Source organism: Anser anser (genome assembly GCF_964211835.1).
Source record: "Anser anser genome assembly, chromosome: 17".
Taxonomy (NCBI): Eukaryota; Metazoa; Chordata; class Aves; order Anseriformes; family Anatidae; genus Anser; species Anser anser.
Genome location: NC_139738.1, coordinates 5,358,035 through 5,378,732, shown reverse-complemented (window position 1 = coordinate 5,378,732; position 20,698 = coordinate 5,358,035). Strand labels below are relative to the sequence as shown.

The following is a 20,698-nucleotide window of genomic DNA, read 5'->3' as shown; positions in this document are numbered from 1 at the left end:
AGAGCTCCTCAAGGCACTGCCTTCATCTTGTTGCCTTTACTTCTCTGTCCACCCACATCAGCTTTGTCATTGTAAATGACTCCTCCTCTAGCCGGTCCCTGAAGTGATCAAGGTCTCCGGGCTGATTTATTACCCAAAGGACACAGAATAATGCAGCTGTCCGCATCTTTTACAGACAGTCTCATGTGCAGAGCTCCCAGCACTCAAATGTCCTTTCCTGCCCGAGTGGGCTGTCACCCCGGTAAAGCTGAAGCGGTGCCTGCTGGAACACCGTGGTCTCTTTGGACTTGTTTCACAGCAAGGACATGAACAGGCCACAGACTATTTGGCCATCAGCATTCTACAAATGCGAGTGTTAGTGTTGTGAACAGCCCTCCTGTCACCGGAGCCAGTTTCCCCACACACAGATAGGGCCTCAAAAGAATTCCAACTTTCCCCCAAAAACAGTTAGCAGAATGGTGTGTAGGATGCTCAGGTTTTGATTGTAAGAAAAAGAATCTACATCAAATTCAGTTTTCCCTAGAAAGTACAAAGCCTCACTAAAGTAAATGCTGAAAACATTTCTTCCTTTTAACTTTTTCTTCATAAGATGCTTTTTACACAAGCTGGAATGAAACAACACTCCCTCCCACACACAGAAGCATACAGATCTCTACAAAACAATCAGCTTTCTTCTCCTGTGGGTTAGCCTGCTGGAGAGATTGATATTGGTTTTGTTACGTCTCAATCCTCAGGAGACATTCAGAGCTTCAAAATTAGATGCTTTTCTTCACCATCTAGAGATGAATTAACTCTCAATGGGAATCTGCATCACTTTCATACTCATTTATGCATTCATTCCTTCCCAACTCACAGAAAGCACAAACACCTTGGTGCCACTGCCTTCAGCCCAGTACTCTTTGGTCTCTAGGTGCGTCTCACGCATGGATCCACGTATCAGAGGCTGCAGAAAGGGAGAAAGGAATTTAGGACGTGGCTGTTTCTGGCCATGAGCACTGTTCAAAACTAGACTCCTAAACACAAATAAACTGGGCACGGACCAATTTCTTGTTTATGGTTTCCTAGGACATCTTTCTGAACAAGACAAGGAGAATGCCAGTAGACAAATACAAAGCATTTCTAATCTCAGAAGGCACATGCAAAGTTTACACACTGGAGCAGTCACCATCTCTTCAGTCATAAGAGTCACATCATCGTCTTTGTAAAAATGGTGAATATCTCCGGATGAATCAGCACTGTATAAAATACTAAAATTCCCTGCATATAAGAGAGAGATCAGCAGGATTTGTGCACTTTTAATGCACGGATATTGACAAAAGAACTACAAAGCCTGGGATAGTGTAAGTTCAGCTTCCCCAGCTCATCCTTTCTCTTGAATTTGAACAAGTTAAAATCCTGGGATCCAGTGACCTTGAAAATTATTAGGGATATGGATTTTAGAATTCAGGCTATCGCTGCTGAAACAAGAACAGAGGCAGGGAAGTTCTGTGTGAACACTGACCCCTTACTGCTTACAGAATAGCATGTGATTCCTGCTTTGTGAGCTAGTAAAAAAAAGGGAAAGAAAAGAATATAATAAATTTTCTGGCACAAAGAAGTTAGAGAGGATTTCAGCTTCTGAGTATCATAAATATATCTGTCCTCTCCAAGTCCCTTCTTGATCTTTCCCCTTAATTCTCCTCTCACTGTCCACGTATAAATGATGTCCCACCTTTGCCTGAAACCCTCAGCTGCAAAGGTCTGAGGAAGCAGGGACACTATGGGGGAATAATGCAGAGAGAAACTTTATAGAAAGCTTACAGCACATCACTGGGGAGGAAGCTTTGTGTTTCTGGGTGGCTAATTAACTTTTACTTAAGAATTAATTTAAGGAAGGAAGACCAGATGAAGAATGGTATGGCACAGCACCAACTATACTCTTAAAGCTTTATTGCACTCCAGAACATAAAAAAGCAAATGAATCTTTAGCATGTTATTCCCATCCTCTCTTTTATTTATATTGACTGGAGCTAAGGTTTACACAGCAGTGGAGCTATTCCCCACAGGTAAAAATATGACTCAGCTGTGGCATACAGTGGCCTTCTGCCACACAGAGGGTAATTAATAATCTATCCAAAATCATTTCATCAGCCCCTGGGACAATGGCTAACAAGACTGGGAAGATGGTTTATTAGACCATCTTTCCGTTAGGTCAAAGTTTGAGAAACTGCTTTTTCCGCCAGTGTGGTGACGTTTCACAGCCTTATTTGCAAACAGAGACTGTGCAGGATGCAAAGTGGCTGAATTTGCCCATGATAGGGAACAGGCATTCGGTTTATCCCTTTACCACCAGTAAATCAGTCGATTCAGGGAGAGGCCACCTTTTTTGGCTTACTGGGACACCTTAAAACACGTATCTTCTCCATTCCTTGTGCTAAACCAGTGACAAAGCACTGCTTCCTGCACAGATTGAAGAACTTCCCATCCGTCCCTAAAAGAAGAGGAGGAAAGAAGACTCTAGCCTTCTCTGTTAAAACTGCTGGGCTATTCTGCATTTCCCAGTCAAGGAACTGGCTACTGACCCAGCACTAGATTCCCTCAAACGGGGGAGCACCAGAAGGCTGAACATGCCACCCGTGACAGGAGGATTGAGCTCTGGTTCTGCAGACGTCTTCGACTTGTCAGCCTCGGTAGCTGAACACACGGGCTTTGTGCCTGCTTCACCCATGGGCCAGTGCTTGACCTCCGTCACTTCCAGTGCTGGACATGCACGTTGCACCGGTTACTGCCATTAACTTCCTTTACCCGTTACTTGTTTGCAAGGTTCCACATCTCTGTATGGAGCAGATGACCCGTCCAATAGGGGTTAACAGAAATAATCACCATCTCTCTCTCCTATTTTCCACGACATGCAGAAGATTTAGCCTAACCAGGACCTGCAGTAAGACAAAAATCGACTTCTCCGTAGCTTTGAATACCTGATTCTCTTAGGCTAATATAAAAAGCTTATTGCTTTCCTTGTTCTTACAAACTTGCAAAATGTAGCAAAATCAGATCTTGCAGGGGAAGACTTTAAGTCAAATGAACTGCTTTCATTGATTTTTTTTTCAGCCTCATGAAAATATCGTTTCTGCACTAGTTAGATTTGGACTCTGTTAAACCAAGTACCTATGTGGGCAGTAGAACCACTGAAGTGTTCTATGGATTTGTGTCTCACAGCTGTGTATGAACTCCCAGATGTCTGCTAGGGGCTGGGTCTACCTCAGCTTTTCAGTGTACGAAGGTACTTTTAGGGTCACTCTACTCAGCACAGCTGTGTATTTTCCCAAAGCTTGACAGACCTTAGTATTTCTGAGATATTCTATAGTATTCCTGAAACCTCTGCCAAGTTTTATTAAAATGGGCCTATGGCTCCACAGCTTTTAGGATAGGATGGATAAACAAACGCGGTTCTTTCCTATTGGTGTCATATTCTTTGGAAACATCCAGTTCCATTGCTTTTGACCTAATCCACCTCATGATTTCCCAACAGGAGCAGATGAAGGAAGTTGAGCTAGGAGAACACTTGACAGAAGCAGGGAGATTCCCAGGTCAGCGTGCAGCTGGATTACTGCTGGGCTGAGAAGCACCTACGCAGTAAGCCCAAGTGCAGTGGGACTTCAGGAGCATTTTGCCTGTTGCACAAACCCCTCTCTGTAAAATCCAGGATTTGCACTAAGAGGAGATGATCAACCTTCTGGCCTTTCCTTGGGTAAATACTGCATGAGCTTTGCCAAAACATAACAATAAAAAAGAGCAGATGCCAGGATTTCCCACCTAAAGGAGCACCTAACAACACTGCCAGAAGAGCAGAGCTGCCCAGTACTAGTCTGGCCTAGGACAAGACTCCTGAAAGGCAACAACAAAAAGTTAGATTGCAGGAAGCAGATCCTAACCTCTTCTCCCACTGCTGAGTTCTCATTGCTTTCAAGCTCTTGGAGAAGCATGCCAATGTTTTTATGAGAGCTTTTCTTGCTCCCTGACAAACTGCCTATGTCACACATCACTCGGCCAGCACGTTCACCTTGATTCATTATTGACAGAGCCATCTGATTAATGAGCAGCTTCTCCTCCTTGTTGTTTTCATGAGAAAGCAGCATAATGGTGCCATAGATTTTTAATTCATCAAACCACTCTGGCTTTGGCAGCCTTACAAGAAGTCAAAAGAGGACAGGCAGGTGTTATAGTTTTATATGAATTTGTTCAGTTTTTAAAAATTAAAAACATTTGGGTTTTCATGCGCAGAGGCTGTGAACTGCAGTATGCAAACTTCTCTTCCAAGACAGTGCAAGCATGAAGTCTGGGGCAGGATCCCTTCCAAAAGAATAGACGCACTCGTTGGTCACCCACGCTGTGCCTGCAGACCAAAGAGACTCAAACCCTGAAGCAAGTCACACCCAGCACCCAAAAGATTCCAGAAGCCCATTCTCTGCTTTCAGGGAGAGAGCACCCTCTCAGCTGACCCCAAAGGAGTGCTATGTCTTTCAAATATTTCCTTCAGACAAATCCACGTGGCCACTAAAACATCTGGATTCAAAGGTGGACTCTCCTGGGATCTAGGACACAACTGCATAGATAGGGTAAGCACTGACAGTATTAAGAGTTACCAGAAGAAGGTGTAAAAGAAAACTTGATAAACATGTTCATTTTGGGTTGTACTCTGAGTTATACAGAAGTGCAAAAAACTTATTTCAGACAGTAAAGCTATGGGCATTACTCCGTGCAGTGCTGGGCCTATGTTTCCTTTAGACATACAGCTGCAATAAGACAGCCGTGCTGAGTTTTATTAAACCTTATGAATTTTTTAGCAGTTCTGGGAGCTATAGATTTTAACATAGCAAGATACTTAGAAAAATAGCTTAAAAAAGCCAGAGCAGCATTTCATTCCTTAAATATGTAATTCAGCAGGAGCAAAATTCTAAATATAAAGCAACCAAAGGTGATTTAAATACAAAATAATGTACTACAGACCTAAAAGACAAGCCAATATGTGAGGGGAAGGGCTGAGTTATTAAGGTAACAGACTAGAAAGGAGAACTGTTACGTACTCTTCTCCAAGTGTATGGCCTTGATTAAGCAGCAGACTCAGTCTACTCACCTAAGAAATGGGGAGAATATAGCCCAAGCCCTTAACAGCACTATAGAATTATTAAGATTTTCCAACAACGATTCAAGATGTGAGTGTTAAAGGTAATTGCCTGAACAGAAGTGCATCACAGTGTCTACAGAGTGTGCAGACACCGCACTTTTTCCCCCATACTGATGGATATTTTTGTATTAACCGTGATGCACAGCTTGGCCCCACTCTTTTGAAAGATGCTCTCAGCATCTGACCACACTAAGCTTATTAAGCCATCAGCAAAGGGTTTAAAAATGTAAGATAGAGCTGACTGGCGTTCTTCAAATGCCTGTTTCTGCCATTACCTGCCTGGGTCAGAAGCATCTGTCAAGCCATAATCTGCACATTAGAAATTCATCTGCAGCCATTTACCTTCAAAATGGAGAGGAGATCAGAGGAGACCCACCGAGGTACAACCAGACCAACACTAAAAATTTTTGCAAATAGAGCTAAACTGAATTCCTGTGGAGACAAAAAATGAGGTAGTTGTAAATACGTATTTGGAAAGTCTCCCTTCTCCATAGTCCTGCAGATTTTTGATCCACTAGCTGAAAGTGGGAAAACAAGCAACTCCTAGCTGCCATGGCTGCAAACAAATCCTCCCAAATAAAGAGGAGTGCTGACCTGAGCCTGCACAATCCTTCACACCACCCATGCAGGAGGCGCACCCCTCCTTCTTCCCCCGATAACAGTACAGACTGCTGCATGAAACATTTTGCGGCTCGATAAAAAAGTGGACCCAGATTTTGGATCAACCTTGTAGAACGGCAGAGGAGCAGCAATACCAGGAGCTGGCTCACCACCTCTCTCCTAGGGAATCGGTGTTCAGACTGTGGAACAAGGCCAAAGGGACCAGGACAACGCCGGCCCCCCGCAGCGGCCCTTGCTGCACCCCTGGCAGAGGAGCTCAGCCCCGGACCCAGGCACCGCAGGATGCCGCAGCGCTCCGGGAAGAGCAATGCTGCCACCTGCGGACAGCCGAAATTACGGCCTCCTCCTGGGCAGCCCTGCGCAAAAAGGGGCTCAATCTTGCTCGAATTTCCAGTACCTAAACATTTTCTGCTAGAGGTCCAGTTTCTTCAAAGGGAGTTGAAGTTGGCTGCTAGTATACTAGCCCGTCAGTGATTTGCTTGCAAATGCTCTAGAAGAAAAGCACAGACTGTCAAAACACCTCTTAAGCAAAGGGGAAAAGAACAAACACACACTGCCTTGGGCCAGATCTGGTAAGGAGGCAGCAGTGATGGCACCACAAAAAGACTGTACACTTACACAACAGACCAGAGAATAAAGACAAAGCCATCAAGTCATTTTCTGGTCCTTTCTGCTTGCTGCCAGAACAAAACATTAGTGTGTGTTACGAGCAAGTGCAGAACAATTACAGCAGCAGCTAAACGCCCAACAGGCTGTGCTGCTAAAGGACACTCAGCAGACTGGTTTTGACAGATTCAGGAGAATAGCTTTATCATATTGCTTTGAAAGGATTCCTGGGTTCAGCCTGTATGTACGTGGACGCCCTGCTGTTCTGCACTTCATTCTCTGAAATTACCTCCAAATCCTACCACCTTGAGCACACTCTAAACCTCAGAAAGGCTGACAAATACTCCCCGTGCCTCACCGTCTCTTCTGACAAACACGTATTTATTTCAGCATTGCAAAGAAGACACAATGTTCCAGTTCTGAGACAAAAAAGCTCTGGAATTAAAGCTTTAAATCTACCCTGAACTCTGCTCATCACAGCAGGTCCTGCACCTCTCACACTGCCCCTGCCCCACCTCCACAAAGAATCCACACACACAACTTCAACAGCAGCACCCAAGTTTGCTGTCTGCTTCCCACGGCGGTGTTGGAACCAGAACAGTTTCTACGATGTTGTGTATTCCTCCCCCTCCAAGTGTATATATATACACATATATATAATTCTTTACCAGTTTCCCTTTACCATTAGCCTTACACACGGAATATTTACTGTACAAAGGACATTTTGTTCAGAAGTACCTATCATCTGAGGGGAAAAAAGGGAAGCTGTTGAGACTTTTTCATAAAAATGTATTTACTGATACTCCTATATACAGTCTCTCAAAAATCAAGTTTAATGAACTCGTTGAAAGCAACTTTGTCTTAAAATATTTTTCTAACTCTGCTGAAATCAGTGGAATAAGCGCATATGCAGCACATACTGGTGTGCAAACCTAAATGAGGGTAAATTGTATCTGCTTCCTAAGAAGCTGGCTCAGGCCACAGCTCTGTGTGCAGTTGGTCAGAAGAGAGCAGCACACACTTTGTTCTAAGTTTAAAGGCAAGTTTGAGTCAAAACAGGGTGGGAGAACAGAGAGAATTGCTGCAGTTCTGAGAATTCTTCAAGTATCAGCAGAAGGTAGCATGTCTCACCTGCCTTAAAAATAAAGGGTCTCTCATTAAAAAGATGCCAAGCCTCCTCCTGTGACAAAGTTAGCCGACAGCTCTTTATTGCAGAGTAGATCAGTGTTATTTCAAAGATAGCCAGTGAAACAAACAGCACGGTGAAGGAGGGGCAATCAAGCCCCTCTTAAAATGAAAACATACACCACAAAGACAAGGTTTCCACCTTTTAATAACTCCAAGGGAATAACATTTCCTTCCAAACAGGACTGAACGTCAAGCCCCAGAACATGGTGAAGAGGAAACGCAGCCGCAGTCAATATAGGCTTTGGGCATAGCTCTTCACTGACCTGAAAATGGACTTTAAGAGAGTATGAATGGTTTCAGTTACACCCTCAGGTCTCTCTATACTGTTCAAACTATTTTAACCACATATGAGGAGAGCCAGAAAGCACATAAGACAAATAACAGCCTCCTTAAGCTAATTGGGCATGAATTTGTATAGCCGATTGCACCAGTAACCAAGGCAGTAAAATTTCAAACCGTGCTTTAGGCTTTATGACACACAAGGGGAGGCATTATGCTGCCACAGCCCTACAGAGCAAATAAAACCACCGCGAGCCAAGAGCGGACAGCATGGCACTGGAAGAATGGCAGCTCACACAGGTGAGAATGAAAAAGTCCATCTTTATTAAAAAGATTAAAAGTTCAGCTGAAACCGCCTTACAAATGCTGAACAGGATGTGGTACAGAGAACTGCATCAAATGAAATTCTGCTCGTTGATGAAAACATTTCCACTACTCTGATGTCTGCCATTAATGTACGGTGATCACTGCTACTGAACTTTGTACCCGATGATATGAAAGGACAGGACTATGTGATTCATAAAAGGATTCTTCCACACAAAAAGGGTATGTGCTTTCATGCACTTCTACTACAACCACTGCAGACAAAGACCCTCCTCGTTCCAGGAGAATTCACTAATATATGTGCAAAACCAGAATAATATAACATAATTTAACACAGCATAGTTAACAGTAACATTCAGACGTTTTATTGGATAAGAAAGGCCAGGAGGTGCTTTAGGACACATTTACAGGTGGGCCACAGATCTGCTCATCTACCACTGTAGATGCATCACAATGCAACACGGCTCATCAAGAGAGACCTGTAAGAAGTTTAAATCAAAGTTTATATTCAGGGAAGGTAGCATGGGATGGGGAGGAGAAAGATTTGGAAAGAGACCCAGCATCCTAATCACAAAAGAAACCAATAAAGGAGCCTCTCTTACTACTCAATGTCTGTGTGGAGATTATTTTGGTCTACTTACATCAGTTAAGTCACCTGTTAGGCTAGTTCATACCCAAACCTGTTTCTAATACTAGCATATAATACTTTTGGAAAGCACAGAGATAAAGCACTTTTTGCTTTCAAAGCTATGACAGTGATGTCGGTTCAGCATCCCTGTGAGGTAGGCAAAAATTAGTTGTTTTCTGGTACACAAAGTGAAATGACATCCTCAAAGGCATGGAGAAGAAAGTGTGATGTATTATCAGTATCCCCAGGAACCTGGAATGACACTCTTTCACAGACAGGGAATTGTAGGCAACCAGCACATGCTAGGAAGCAAAAGCATTTTAGACTGATTTTCATCTCATTCTTACTATTAAATTGCTTTGAAACTCCCCTCCCTGAAAAGTGTTCCACAAACACACGTGTGCTAGTGAGCTCTTCCTTCATCTCTGTAACAAAAAGCACTGGTCCTCCCCATCAGCACGCAGACACCCTGCACAGGGGCTTTCCCTGCTCCTAAAGGGCAGCCTCGACACAACTACAGTTGCGCACGTTACTCCAGCAACGATCATTTCCTAGATCTTTCTCTCCACCAGTACAACACAGTTATCGGACATATGACCCATGTCTTAGTTAATTTAAGGAATTTAGCTCTAATACTCTACTTGCGTAGAAAAAGATAACTATCCATTCTTTTAAACGGATAGCTATATAAAAACAAACCATCATAAAATAAAGCACACAGCTGCTACAAAGGGTAACAACAAAGCCATGCTGAGATTAAATTAATAAGCCCATCTATCTACAAGTTTAAGATTAACAGATCCACAGGCTCAGTCCACATCTCTAGAAATGCTTTTACTTTGCAAAAAGTGAAGTGGGTCTCAGAGCCAGGCTCTTCTTTATTACATAGGTACACAAAAAGTAAGAGTAGATACGGTGTTGCGTATGTCTGTATTCAAAGAAGTTTCCAAAAGCTTCTGGATATCTGCCTACATCTACCTGAGCTGAAAGTTTGCTTTTTCTCGTGTTTCTAATCTAACCAAGTATTTTGCTGTAGGAAGCAGCAGACAGTTGCCAAAGCCCATCTTTTCTTGTCTTGGGCCTAGTCAGATTAGAAAGATCACTTGCCCAATTTAAATAAAAGACAAACCTGTGGCTTATAAAATCTGCATGCATAGAATGCTCCTCATCATCTACAGCTCAGCTGTAAAGGAGGAGATCAACAGCTGGATAGCACAAAGCCATAAAAAGTCATTTAACTATCAGTACTATGTAACCTGGTGTCATTAACTCAGCTTCACCACTAGCAGCACACTCCCCTAACACAACACTCAGTACTCTCAGCTGTAGGACTTACCTAGGACAGATGGAGGATGCTAAGTTTATTGCTCATGTTTAAAAGCCCTTGATAGAGTGGTTAGCATGCTCCTACTTGGTTCAAAAGCAAAGCTGTGCTCCAGGCACTAACAGCTCTAGTGCAACACCAGTAGCAGTTCCTGTGAAGCTCTTCACAACTCCTGTAAACACGCATCTCACCAAAACCCTACATATAGGAAATAAAGACTTTTTCTTCAACACAGAAGAGAATTCAGTTGCCACTGAGTAACACAGAACGGAGCAAATTCATCTTTGCAATGAAAGTCACTGGATTTTTCCCAGTTGTCTTTGGCATGGTTTGTTTTTTGTACTGCTCCATATTTATTGAAACAATCAGTTCTCCAAATGGCCAAATAAGTATCAATGGGTGAGATCTGCAGAAGAAAATAAAACAACACTGTGAGGTGCAGGGGGAGGAAAAGAGGTGGGGAACCTCGCTTCAGAGTTCTTAACATTTAAATGTGATTCAGTCATGCAAAAACTGGATTCCCTTAGAAAAAGTCTGCTACCAAAGATGACTTCTTCCTGTTCCCAGTTTTAATTTTTATGCAAAGCCAATGCAGTAAATTTTGCAAACCCTGCATCTTTCTCCTTTGCTACCACCCAGGCTTCTTTTAGGTCTTACGTTAGGGCATTTGATTGTAATACTACAAGCCTCTGACTAAGGAGAGAATGGCCATCAAAAAGATACATTTTTTAAACTAAGAGTTTGTTCTCCCACTCCACTAACCCATGTCCAATCAGAATTTTGGCACCCTGTCCATCAGCTCCCCTTAAACAGAAGGCTGTCCTTTCAGACAGTTAATTCTAAGCAAATGCAGAAATGGAAACAGCCTGTTTTTCTGCGCACTGAGGGCTATTTGGTTGCATGATTTGCATTTACAGGTTCAACTTTTATGGCAGAATATAAATTTACTGGGTTTGGCTTAAAGCTTGTGCAGTGGGCTAGTTGTGCTCCATTTTAGCACAAACACACCACAGAAATGCATAATTTTGAATTTTCTAGGCTATAAGAACCAAGCAGAGACAACAGTGAATGAATCGGTACCTAGTACTTTTCAAGGGGCTTGGAAAGAAAAGCTCAAAATTCAGCTAGGAAAAGAAAAACAGCAGAAAATAAAACATACAACTGATGAAGATGAATTACGCTCACAAGGGAGTGAAGTAATAGCACCTACATCGTTATGATGCTAAACAAACATTTGGCAGTGTTTTCTGTTTACCATGCAGGAGCCACTGGACTCCTTGACCATGGTACGGAGTGATAAGAGCAATCACCACGCTTGCGAAAGGAAAGGAGAGTTTGCATGAGACTCAATCTTACTTCATTAAGTTAACAGAAAAAGCCACTCAACATCCAGCGGCAGAAGGGTGACCTTCTTTAAACTCCTCCTTGTCCTCAGGTCACACTGCTCCTCTTGAAGCAGAGCTGTGCAGTTCCCCCTTTCCAAGGAACTGACAGATGGCTTCTCTAAAGTCTTTTGTACAAGCTAACCAAGACCAGAAATGATGGAACGCAAGCACAATCAACAGCTCAAAACAGTCTCTCTGTTCTTCCCACTGTCCGTAACGGGTCATCTACCCACATCATCCCCTGTTAATTGGCATTAATACTGCATTGTGAGGCCTGACTCCACAGCTCTGTTACAGTTTGGGCAGGGCACCAGCTGGTGCTAGCGTAATACCAAAAACATAGAAAAGCCCCAGAAGGAGATTGAGCTTGGCTGTCCGCTGAGGAATTTTGTTGAAGCTTTGACTCCGAAATTGCCTCTCCAGTGAAAATGCCATCGGGATGGTGAGTAGTGGCAATGCCATGCTGATGGTGTAGCGTGTGGCCAACACACAGAAAATCAGGTAGGGTAAGAAGAGCAGCACGGTGTAGAGAATATAGGAGAACGCAGGGCCGATGAGGATAGCCAAGGTGACAATACCCGCCTGCCGGTCAGATTCCATATCTCGGGTGTTGTTGCTGTGCAGGATGGCCTCAGTACTGAGAGCTAGTGGGATAGCGTAGAGCAGTGGCGAGACAGACAGATAACCAACCTGCACAGCATGTGCAAACATGACGGCCAGGGGCCCAAAGGTGATCAGGATCACCACGTCTCCAAGTGCAACATATTTAAATCCAATTCCTGTGGCAAAACACAAGCATAAAATGAAGCATCATCAAACAACTCAAGTGACAGAAGAGAACGGATTACAACGGATCAGCCCTTCCCACAGAAATACTGTAAATCAACCAACACATCTGCAGCTATGGCTGAGAAGCATCTTTCCTCATTTTTTTTTTTTAAACTAAAACGAATAAAGGAAATGTAGCTTGTTAATTTCTCCAGACTCTCACATTTGTACCTACCCAACCCAGAAAAACACTAAGAACACGCTCTTCTTACTCAAAACAAACACATGCTATTCTACATTCTCAGCGAAACCCCACCTAAAGAATATCAACATTCCAAATCAAAACATTCCACCAGTGGAAAAGAACATTTGCAGGGAGCTATACTGCTCAGGAACGTGAGAAACGCATCACAAGAAGTTTCAGCGACAGTTCTGAAGAGCACCTAAAGCCATACATAAATAATAATGCCTCAGTGCTACTTTCCAACTGAAGAACTTGGTGCATCCCTTCCCACAGGGGTCAATGACAAAGAATAGAGGTTAATGGACCAGTGCTCTAGGAAATATCATCAAATACTTTTTATGGCAGTTAACTAGATCATTTGGATCTTCCAGAAGCCCTCTGACAGGTCAGCTCGTTCTGTCACCTTCACATTCAGGCTCAAAGCAAACAGGATTCAGCACTTACCTCCAGTGTAAAGGAAGGAACTGGAAAGTCCCCCGAAGTAAATCAGGGCCAGGTGCTCCAGCTTCAGCGTTGAGACAGCATAGAGCCCTGCAGCACAGATACAGCCCACAGTATAAAGAAAGACCCCGAACCGGACTACGTCCTGAGGCTCCAAAATCTGGTCCACCAGAGTCCTGTCATCGCTCTTCTTGTGATCGATGCCTTTGGAGAAGTCGTAGTAGGTGTTCACCAAGTTGCCAGCTCCGTGCACGGCCAGGACGGTCACAGCGCTTCCCAAGAGCAGCCGCGGATCCAGCGCTCCCTCAGCCCGGTACGCCAGCGCACTACCGAGGGCCACGGGGGTGAGGGAGGCACTGAAGCTCCAGGGCCTCAGCGCCAGCACGTAGGCCTTGCACTTCTGCCTCCAGGTACCGGGAGGGCCGCGCTCACCGCCCGCCAGCACGGCGTTGGCCTCGTTCCTCTCACCGCCGCGGGGGCTCTCGGCGCTGATGCTGACCTCCGGCTGCACTGGCCCCATGCTCTCCTCGACGCCTCGCCTCACAGCTGCGGCACCTGGAAGGAGGAGAATGGCCGTGAGGGGAGGGGAACGGGAGAAGGGACGCCCCCGCGGGGCCCTGAGGGGAGGCGGGAGGCGCCTGAGGGGTCGCGAGACGCCGGGGGGGGGGGGGGGGGGGGGGCGCCCCTCACCCGCTCGCGCCCCAACGGCCGCCGCTGCCCCGTCCTCGCCCCCCCCGTCACCACCACGGCCCCGCGCGGGGGGTTCCGCCTCAGGCTCCCGTCCCCGGGCAGCGAGTTGGACCCGTGAAACGCGCCCAGGCTCCGCCGCGAGGAGCCCTGCCCGCCGCGCCGCACGTGCCGTTACGGTAGCTGCAGGCCTCGCCGCCGGGCGCCGCCCCGGCTGCCCTTGGGCCCGTCATGGGCGCCCGGACGCATTTGAGCGGCGCACACCGGGCGCGGCGCCGCACCGCGCCTCAGGCTCCGCGCGTGCGCACAAAGCGCAGGGGCGTCAGCGGAGGGCACCGGGCAGCCGGCGCCGGGAGGGCGGGCCTTCGCCTAGACTCCTCACCAGCCCCTCGCGTCCGGCCTTTCTATTGGCTGGACACACCGCCAGTTACAGCCAGCTGCCCTCACGATTGGCCGGGCACTGACGGTCTCTCCTTGCGGTTCCTCGAGCGGAGGGGCGGGGCTGAGGGGGGGGCGTCCCTTCCCTTTTCCTCCTCTTCTATTGGGCGTGGGCGGTGCCTGTCAACTCCTTCCCGCGAGCCCATTGGCCGGCAGCCACCCGCCGGGCCGACGGCCGCGGGGGAGGGGAGGACGCACGGGCCCGGAGCGGCGGCGGCCGGGGCGGAGGCGGTGAGTGCGGCAGCGGAGCTTCTCCTCAGGAGCTTCCCCTTCCCCGTCCCCTCAGCGCCCGCCGGGCCGGCTCCCCGCGCCCTGTCAGCGCCGAGCGGCCCCTCAGCCTCCCCCTCAGCCTCCCCGTTCCCGGTGCCGACCCCCGCCGGCTCGGCCCTCAGCGAGGGACGGAGCCCCCGGGGTGGCGGTGGCGGGGCCGCGGCCGCTCGCTGCCCCCCTCAGGAGCCCCGCCGGGCTCTCAGCCGCGGGGAAGCCCCGAGGCCCCTTCACCCTGTGGGATTTTATGGCCGCCCCGGGGATATTTGGGGAAGGGGGTGAGGTTTTGGGGCCCGGTGGGGCTGTGGGCTCTTCTGTCAAGCGAGCAGCTGGCGTTTATGTAATCTGGAAACCGGGGGTTCAAAGCTTTAAAATGGTCTTTACGTAAAGAAGCACTCGTGAGGAAGTTTGGGTGAGCGTTGCAACAGTAAGCATCCTGTTGCAGTGACCGGTGTTGCTATAAGTAGGCTTCCCTTCTCTAAATACCTCCTGGGGAATGAAGCGCTTGTCAGGCCCAGGGCTGGGGCTTCCCTGTGCGGGTAGAGCACTGGGGTTGTTGTGGAGAAACCTGGCTGAAAATGTTCATGCAGGAGTCAGATATGATAACGGCATCCCCATGGGAATGGTTGTGCCTACTTATTATAGAGTAACTGTAAGACTTAATTTTACCTTGGTATCTTTTCTGCTGTTGCATGACCCTTGGCTTGGAGTTAGAGCACCATGGGTCGGGCACCTGGCCCACTGGAGCATGTTGTGGTGTTTGAGGAACTAGGGAGCAAAGGGGCTGGGGTGAGTGTCACAGCCTTATGTAATGATAAGGCCTTATCACAGGGTTGTGGTGCCTCAGGAAGCTAGTCATTGCTTGTATTTTTTAATGCTTTTCTGAGACAGCATCCTTGCATGCACTGGGGTATGTATTTTGGAAACAGGCAATTAGGGGTAGAGTTAAGAAATGCAGAGATTTCAGTAACTAAAAGCAGTAAAACAAAGTGTGTCTCTGAAGAACTTACAGGACTTGATGCCCCGAGCCCCAGTATAACACCATCATGTCGGGCACTGTATCCATTCTTCAACAATTTGCCAATGGCTTGAAGAGTCGCAGTGAAGAGACGAGGGCGAAAGCTGCCAAGGACCTGCAGCATTATGTCACCATGGAGCTTCGCGAAGTGAGTGCTGCAAATAATTTATCATCATCTATCAGATAAGTGTATGGCACTGCCTGGGTACTTTGGGGATGGACGTTTTGGAATATGGAAACTGGCCTTAAAAAGAAAATGGGGAATAGCACAGAGCTCTCCTGTGCCCCAGCATTTAGAAGAGTTGAGCGAGTTGGTGACGTGGACTGGGTGGTCAAGCACCAGAATAAATAAACTCAGTGGCTCTAGGGCACAAATAAGAGAAACTTGTTTGTGTTTGTGATGTATACAAGGAAATTAAATCAATCATTTAAGTAACCTAGGAAGCATTGTCTTTATGGAGGTTTTGGGGCTGGCAAGGAGGGACAGAATGCTTTCAGCTGATGTGGATTTTTTTCTTCTACAGATGAGCCAGGAGGAGTCTACCAGGTTTTATGATCAGCTGAACCATCACATATTTGAGCTGGTCTCTAGCTCTGATGCTAATGAAAGGAAGGGCGGCATTTTGGCTATTGGTGAGTAAAAGTGCTTTATGCCTTTGGTGAGTTTTCTCTTCACGTGCCTATTCTCTTGGGACAGATTTTCAGAAGGAATAAACTTTTGTAATCAGGGTGTTACGTCTGACTGCTCAGTACGCCGGGTGCGTGCTAGTTGCTGGGCTCTGAAATCTGTCAGTAAGTGTCAGCATGGGAGCTGCTGAGTGCTGAGAGTGGCTGAAAACCTGGTGCTTAATGGGCACTGAGCTCTTCTGGGAGTCAAGCATCAAATGCAAGTGCTGATCACATGAAAATTCTGTTCTCGAGCTCAACTGAGAACAGTTTGTGCTCTTTATTTTATATGCATAACAGTGGGCTGACTTGCTGAACTCTCTTCTGCCTGAGCAGATGGATTCTTGTTATTTAAATTTACCTGGTTCAGTGACAGCAGCTCCCATCCCTGGGAGGGGCTCGCATAGCTTTGCTTTGATTCTGGTCAGCTGCTCCATCAATTGCTCTGGTTGTGCTTTTGCTGTGATATGGCAGAGCTGCCTGTGTTTTGACTCTTAGGGAAGTCAGCTTGGATAAATACCTGTTTTCTGAGCAAGTAGCTTGTTTTGTGGCAGTTACTTCAACAACCAAATAGGAGTTGCCTATGGGTTAGGTTCACAGACATAATCATCCAATCCCGACGTGTTTGAAGACAGCGGAAGCCCCTTAGGTAGACAAATCTTTGTTGACATCTGCTTTTAAGCTGACAGTATCACTTTAAAATTGTTTCTGTGAATTTAGTGCTGTTGAAAGGTGCCGGCTTGACAACCCTGGACACTGATGGCCTCTTTATCTACAGAGCAGGTACAACCCAGGCACCGGCAGCGCAAGCTTCTGCCGTGCTGCCCCCTGCCAGTGTACCTCCACCCTAGCCTGGTTAGACAACCTCTAGGGCTGATGGGGGAGAGCAGTTTCCTTGGTCCATTCAGTCTTTGACTACTCTACTGAGGCGGACCAGCCATAGTAGTTGCATGTGGATGGATGCCTTTCTTTTGGGAATGGGTCTGTGATCCCAGGGTGGACTTTTTTTTTTCTTAAACTAAAAATGGGGAAAATCTATGAAGCTACTTGAAGCGTTTTCCTGTCCACTTAACAAGTTCAGTCTCGAAAGAATGGTGACCTTCTCTTATTGCTTGATTTATTTTTTTTTTCCTGTGGATTTGCAGTTTAGGAAGCGTTAATGGGAATCTTTAAGGAATGGATAGGGAATACTAACTCTCAATCAGGGATTACCTACTGTCTGCCCCACTGATTATTGTGGAAAACCTACAGCACTGCTCCCTTTCTCTACAGCAAGCCTTATCGGTGTTGAAGGAGGTAATGCCACCCGTATCGGCAGGTTTGCAAACTACCTGAGGAACCTTTTACCATCCAATGACCCTGTTGTAATGGAGATGGCCTCCAAAGCTATTGGGCGGCTTGCGATGGCTGGTGACACCTTCACAGCCGAGTACGTGGAGTTTGAGGTGAAGCGAGCTCTGGAATGGCTGGGGGCTGACAGGAATGAAGGTCGAAGACATGCGGCTGTAAGTCATCTTTTTTGTTGTTGTCACCTGTTTTGAACAGGATGGTTAAGCTTGATTAAGAGTGGTAGGAAGTGACCTCGGAAAGCTGGGGAAAAGCTCTGACTGGGAAACAGAGTGGCTGCCAGTCCAAGTCGAAGGATCTGTGACGTTCTCGTAGCAGATACAGTGCTTCTTCATCGCTTCTACCTTAGAAATGCCCATTAACTAAACGAGACGCCATTGCGCTATGAACTGTAAAAGTACGGAGCTGGATACAGCAGACACTAACAGTTGAAATAAGTGGTGCTACATTCTAGAAAATGAGCTTTGTCTGTGGATGCTCATCCTGACAGATTGTTACTGTTTCTCTCCCCACCTCCAGGTTCTTGTCCTGCGTGAGCTGGCAATCAGCGTGCCTACCTTCTTCTTCCAACAAGTGCAGCCATTCTTTGACAATATTTTTGTGGCTGTGTGGGATCCCAAACAGGCCATTCGAGAGGGAGCTGTTTCTGCCTTAAGAGCCTGCCTTATTCTCACCACTCAACGGGAACCAAAAGAGATGCAGAAGCCTCAGTGGTACAGAGTAAGAAAATAACTTTATTGTGAAACAGCTTCTTCATAATGCAATGCAAATGATCAAGTGCCAGTTTTTAGAGGAGTTAAGCTAAGAACCTGCTTCACTTGTGTGAAAACATCCACTTTGTCAGCAGAAAACTGCCTCCCCTGGAAAAGGTTGGAAACATTAATGGCTTACAAAATGAGTAGTTCCCTTAGCCCACTCTGAAAGCAATCAGGAAAATTAATTTTATCAAGAATCCATTGCTTTATCTGCAGCTCATCTTCAGCTGTTGAGTCTGACCTAGTTCTACAGGCACACTGTCTTCCATGTATTGTCATCTTCTCTTACTAGCAGATAAGTTTTTTTCTACGCTAACAAAACTGACTGTATTAGGTAAAGATTCCCTTGCCTGATCTTCAGCGTTGTTGCCATTTCCATGTGGATTCAAGCTTCATAATATCAATTAAGGTTTGGAAAGTGCAGGCAGATGTTGTGAACTTTGATTCCTCATGGTCAAGTATGCGACACAGATATTGATGAAGTTTGTACCGTGGCTTGGCTGGCTGTTTGATTAATGCTGTTCAAAATACTCTGCAGCAGAGTCCACAACTTCTAGGTGATTCTGAATTTTGTGGTGTTATATTCTCCTCTTGTTCAGTTGAGGTTTGTGGCTATTGGAAAATTACTGGATGTCAGAAACTCTTGACTGGCAGTATTACTCCATTTTCACAGGCTTTGCCTCTGTTATGATCATTGAGCTTTTTTCCTTTTTTTTCCTTTTCCCCAAGCATACATATGAAGAGGCTGAGAAGGGTTTTGATGAGACTTTGGCCAAGGAGAAAGGAATGAACCGTGATGACCGAATCCATGGTGCCTTATTGATCCTCAATGAGCTAGTGAGAATCAGCAGTATGGAGGGAGAGGTGAGCAAATGAACAAGAGGAGGGCTATGCCTTTTGGCTCCAATTTATTGATTAACAACGGGTAGCAGCTCAGCAATCTGTGGAAATAATCCACTGGGTTTGAAATGGGCTTGTTGGGCTGTAAAGTTATCTGAACATGGACTCAGAGCACTGATTATTTCAAATTGAGGGGTGTTGGAGAAATAACAGCAGCATGTTTTGACTGTGTAGGTGTCAAGCTCTGATGGAAAGTGTTATTAATTGAATTAATTACAACGGGAAAGAATTATGCAGAGTGCAGTTTCTCTTGTTTCATGTTAGATACCTAAATGTTTTTGCTGAATTTTGGTTAGTTGCTGTTTTCCAGCCATTTGGATATCAGTGGTAAAGGATGCTGCTCAGGAAACGTAGGTAGCACTAGATTGCGCATCTTTTAGTCGGCTACCAAACATGCTTTTCTGCTTTGTCTAGCGCCTTAGAGAGGAGATGGAGGAGATCACTCAGCAGCAGCTTGTGCATGACAAGTACTGCAAAGACCTGATGGGCTTTAGTACCAAACCTCGCCACATCACTCCGTTCACTAGCTTCCAGTCTCTTCAGCCCTCTCAGTCAAATGCTTTGGCTGGTCTTCTGGGGTACAATGCCCACCAAGGAATCATGGGTTTCGCAACTTCACCTATACCAGCAAAGTCTACCTTGGTAGAAAGTCGATGCTGCAGGGATCTAATGGAAGAGAAGTTTGATCAGGTAAGTGTTCATTGTTGTCTACCAAAATTCACAACACTGGTTCTTGTCATGTAATTGACCTCTGTATCCTTATTAGGCAGCAAATACTGCCTAATACTGAATTGAGGTATCAAACCTCATTAATTGTATATATTCTGGTTGTGTCACTGTATGTTAGAGCAATGGTTTAATTTCTTTGGAAGCAGTCTTGATTATCTGTCTTCTTGATAGGCTCTGAAGTCAAATGTCAGTGGAATGCCTTAGGTAGTAAATGGTCATGCATTGCTACCAACAGCCATCCTTCAGAGCTCGGTCTGTGTCCTTTCAGGTGTGCCAGTGGGTTCTCAAGTGCAGAACCAGCAAAAATTCTTTGATCCAGATGACAGTCCTCAATCTGCTACCACGGTTGGCAGCTTTCCGTCCTTCAGCATTCACAGGTGAGGAGACAGATGGCTGGATGTTAGTGTTGCTGAAACTGGGCTGGAAGTTACCCAGCTCTCTTTTGTCCAGATGAGTTTGTGCAGACAATGCAGCAGTAGAAACATTGTGCTTGGAAGCACAATGTGCACATGTGCACAATGGAAGCACATTGTGCTTGGAAGATGAGCAGATAAATTCCCCCATGCAAGTGGTGGAAGGACAGGGCTTTTTTGTTTTGTTTTGTTTTTTTAAGGCCGAAATGTTCCTCTGATTAAGAGAACGGATTGAAAGTTGTTTTCTGAATTCTGTAATCAGTACCCTAAGAAGTAGAACCTCATTTTTGTCTTTCCTCAGTATGTCAAACTTATGCTCAAAATCTCTTGCTCACAATCAGTATAGCCCTAATATCAGCAGAGTTGTTGTCCTCTTTCTGTTACATCTGCCAGGAAATCTCAAGGTAAAATGGGAAATAGCTGCTGCTTTAGTGCAGTTCAGTTGATTTCTCAAGCAAGTTTAGGAGAACCTCTGAGTTGGAGGCTTGTCATTAAACTGATCC

General features: G+C 45.9%; 3 protein-coding genes across 9 annotated transcripts in view; 1 reads left to right on the top strand and 2 right to left on the bottom strand.

Moving 5' to 3' along the window:
- DISP3 (dispatched RND transporter family member 3) overlaps window positions 1-8,026 on the bottom strand; it is a 138,277-nt gene extending 130,251 nt beyond the window's left edge. The window contains exons 1-2 of the mRNA XM_083803143.1: window positions 5,510-8,026; window positions 854-943 (exon numbers count right to left, since the gene is read on the bottom strand). The gene's annotated coding sequence lies outside the window, so the exon portion shown is untranslated. The remainder of the gene's footprint in view (window positions 1-853; window positions 944-5,509) is intronic.
- Window positions 8,027-8,162: 136 nt separating this feature from the next.
- On the bottom strand, window positions 8,163-13,993 carry UBIAD1 (UbiA prenyltransferase domain containing 1). Of its 3 annotated transcripts, none has more exons than XM_083803156.1 (3): window positions 13,835-13,993; window positions 12,979-13,530; window positions 8,163-12,301 (listed from the first exon to the last, which is right to left on the bottom strand). In XM_083803156.1, exons 1-3 carry the CDS (start codon window positions 13,893-13,895, stop codon window positions 11,814-11,816), a joined length of 1,101 nt encoding a protein of 366 aa, XP_083659282.1. In that variant the 5' UTR covers window positions 13,896-13,993; the 3' UTR covers window positions 8,163-11,813. The 3 variants fall into 3 exon arrangements, with proteins under 3 accessions (XP_083659282.1, XP_083659281.1, XP_083659283.1); XM_083803155.1 differs by having other exon boundaries at window positions 13,778-13,981; XM_083803157.1 differs by having other exon boundaries at window positions 13,666-13,913.
- A 184-nt stretch (window positions 13,994-14,177) lies between these two features.
- MTOR (mechanistic target of rapamycin kinase) overlaps window positions 14,178-20,698 on the top strand; it is a 65,822-nt gene continuing 59,301 nt past the window's right edge. For 2 of the 5 annotated variants that reach the window (XM_083803133.1, XM_083803131.1), the window contains exons 1-9: window positions 14,178-14,331; window positions 15,371-15,533; window positions 15,910-16,018; window positions 16,772-16,834; window positions 17,324-17,556; window positions 17,918-18,118; window positions 18,883-19,017; window positions 19,468-19,743; window positions 20,051-20,159. In XM_083803133.1, coding sequence (XP_083659259.1) covers window positions 15,414-15,533; window positions 15,910-16,018; window positions 16,772-16,834; window positions 17,324-17,556; window positions 17,918-18,118; window positions 18,883-19,017; window positions 19,468-19,743; window positions 20,051-20,159 — 1,246 coding nt within the window. In that variant the 5' untranslated portion in view covers window positions 14,178-14,331; window positions 15,371-15,413. Of the gene's footprint in view, window positions 14,332-14,398; window positions 14,780-15,370; window positions 15,534-15,909; window positions 16,019-16,771; window positions 16,835-17,323; window positions 17,557-17,917; window positions 18,119-18,882; window positions 19,018-19,467; window positions 19,744-20,050; window positions 20,160-20,698 lie in introns of those variants that run through there. The other 3 variants (XM_083803135.1, XM_083803134.1, XM_083803132.1) reach the window with 2 other exon arrangements.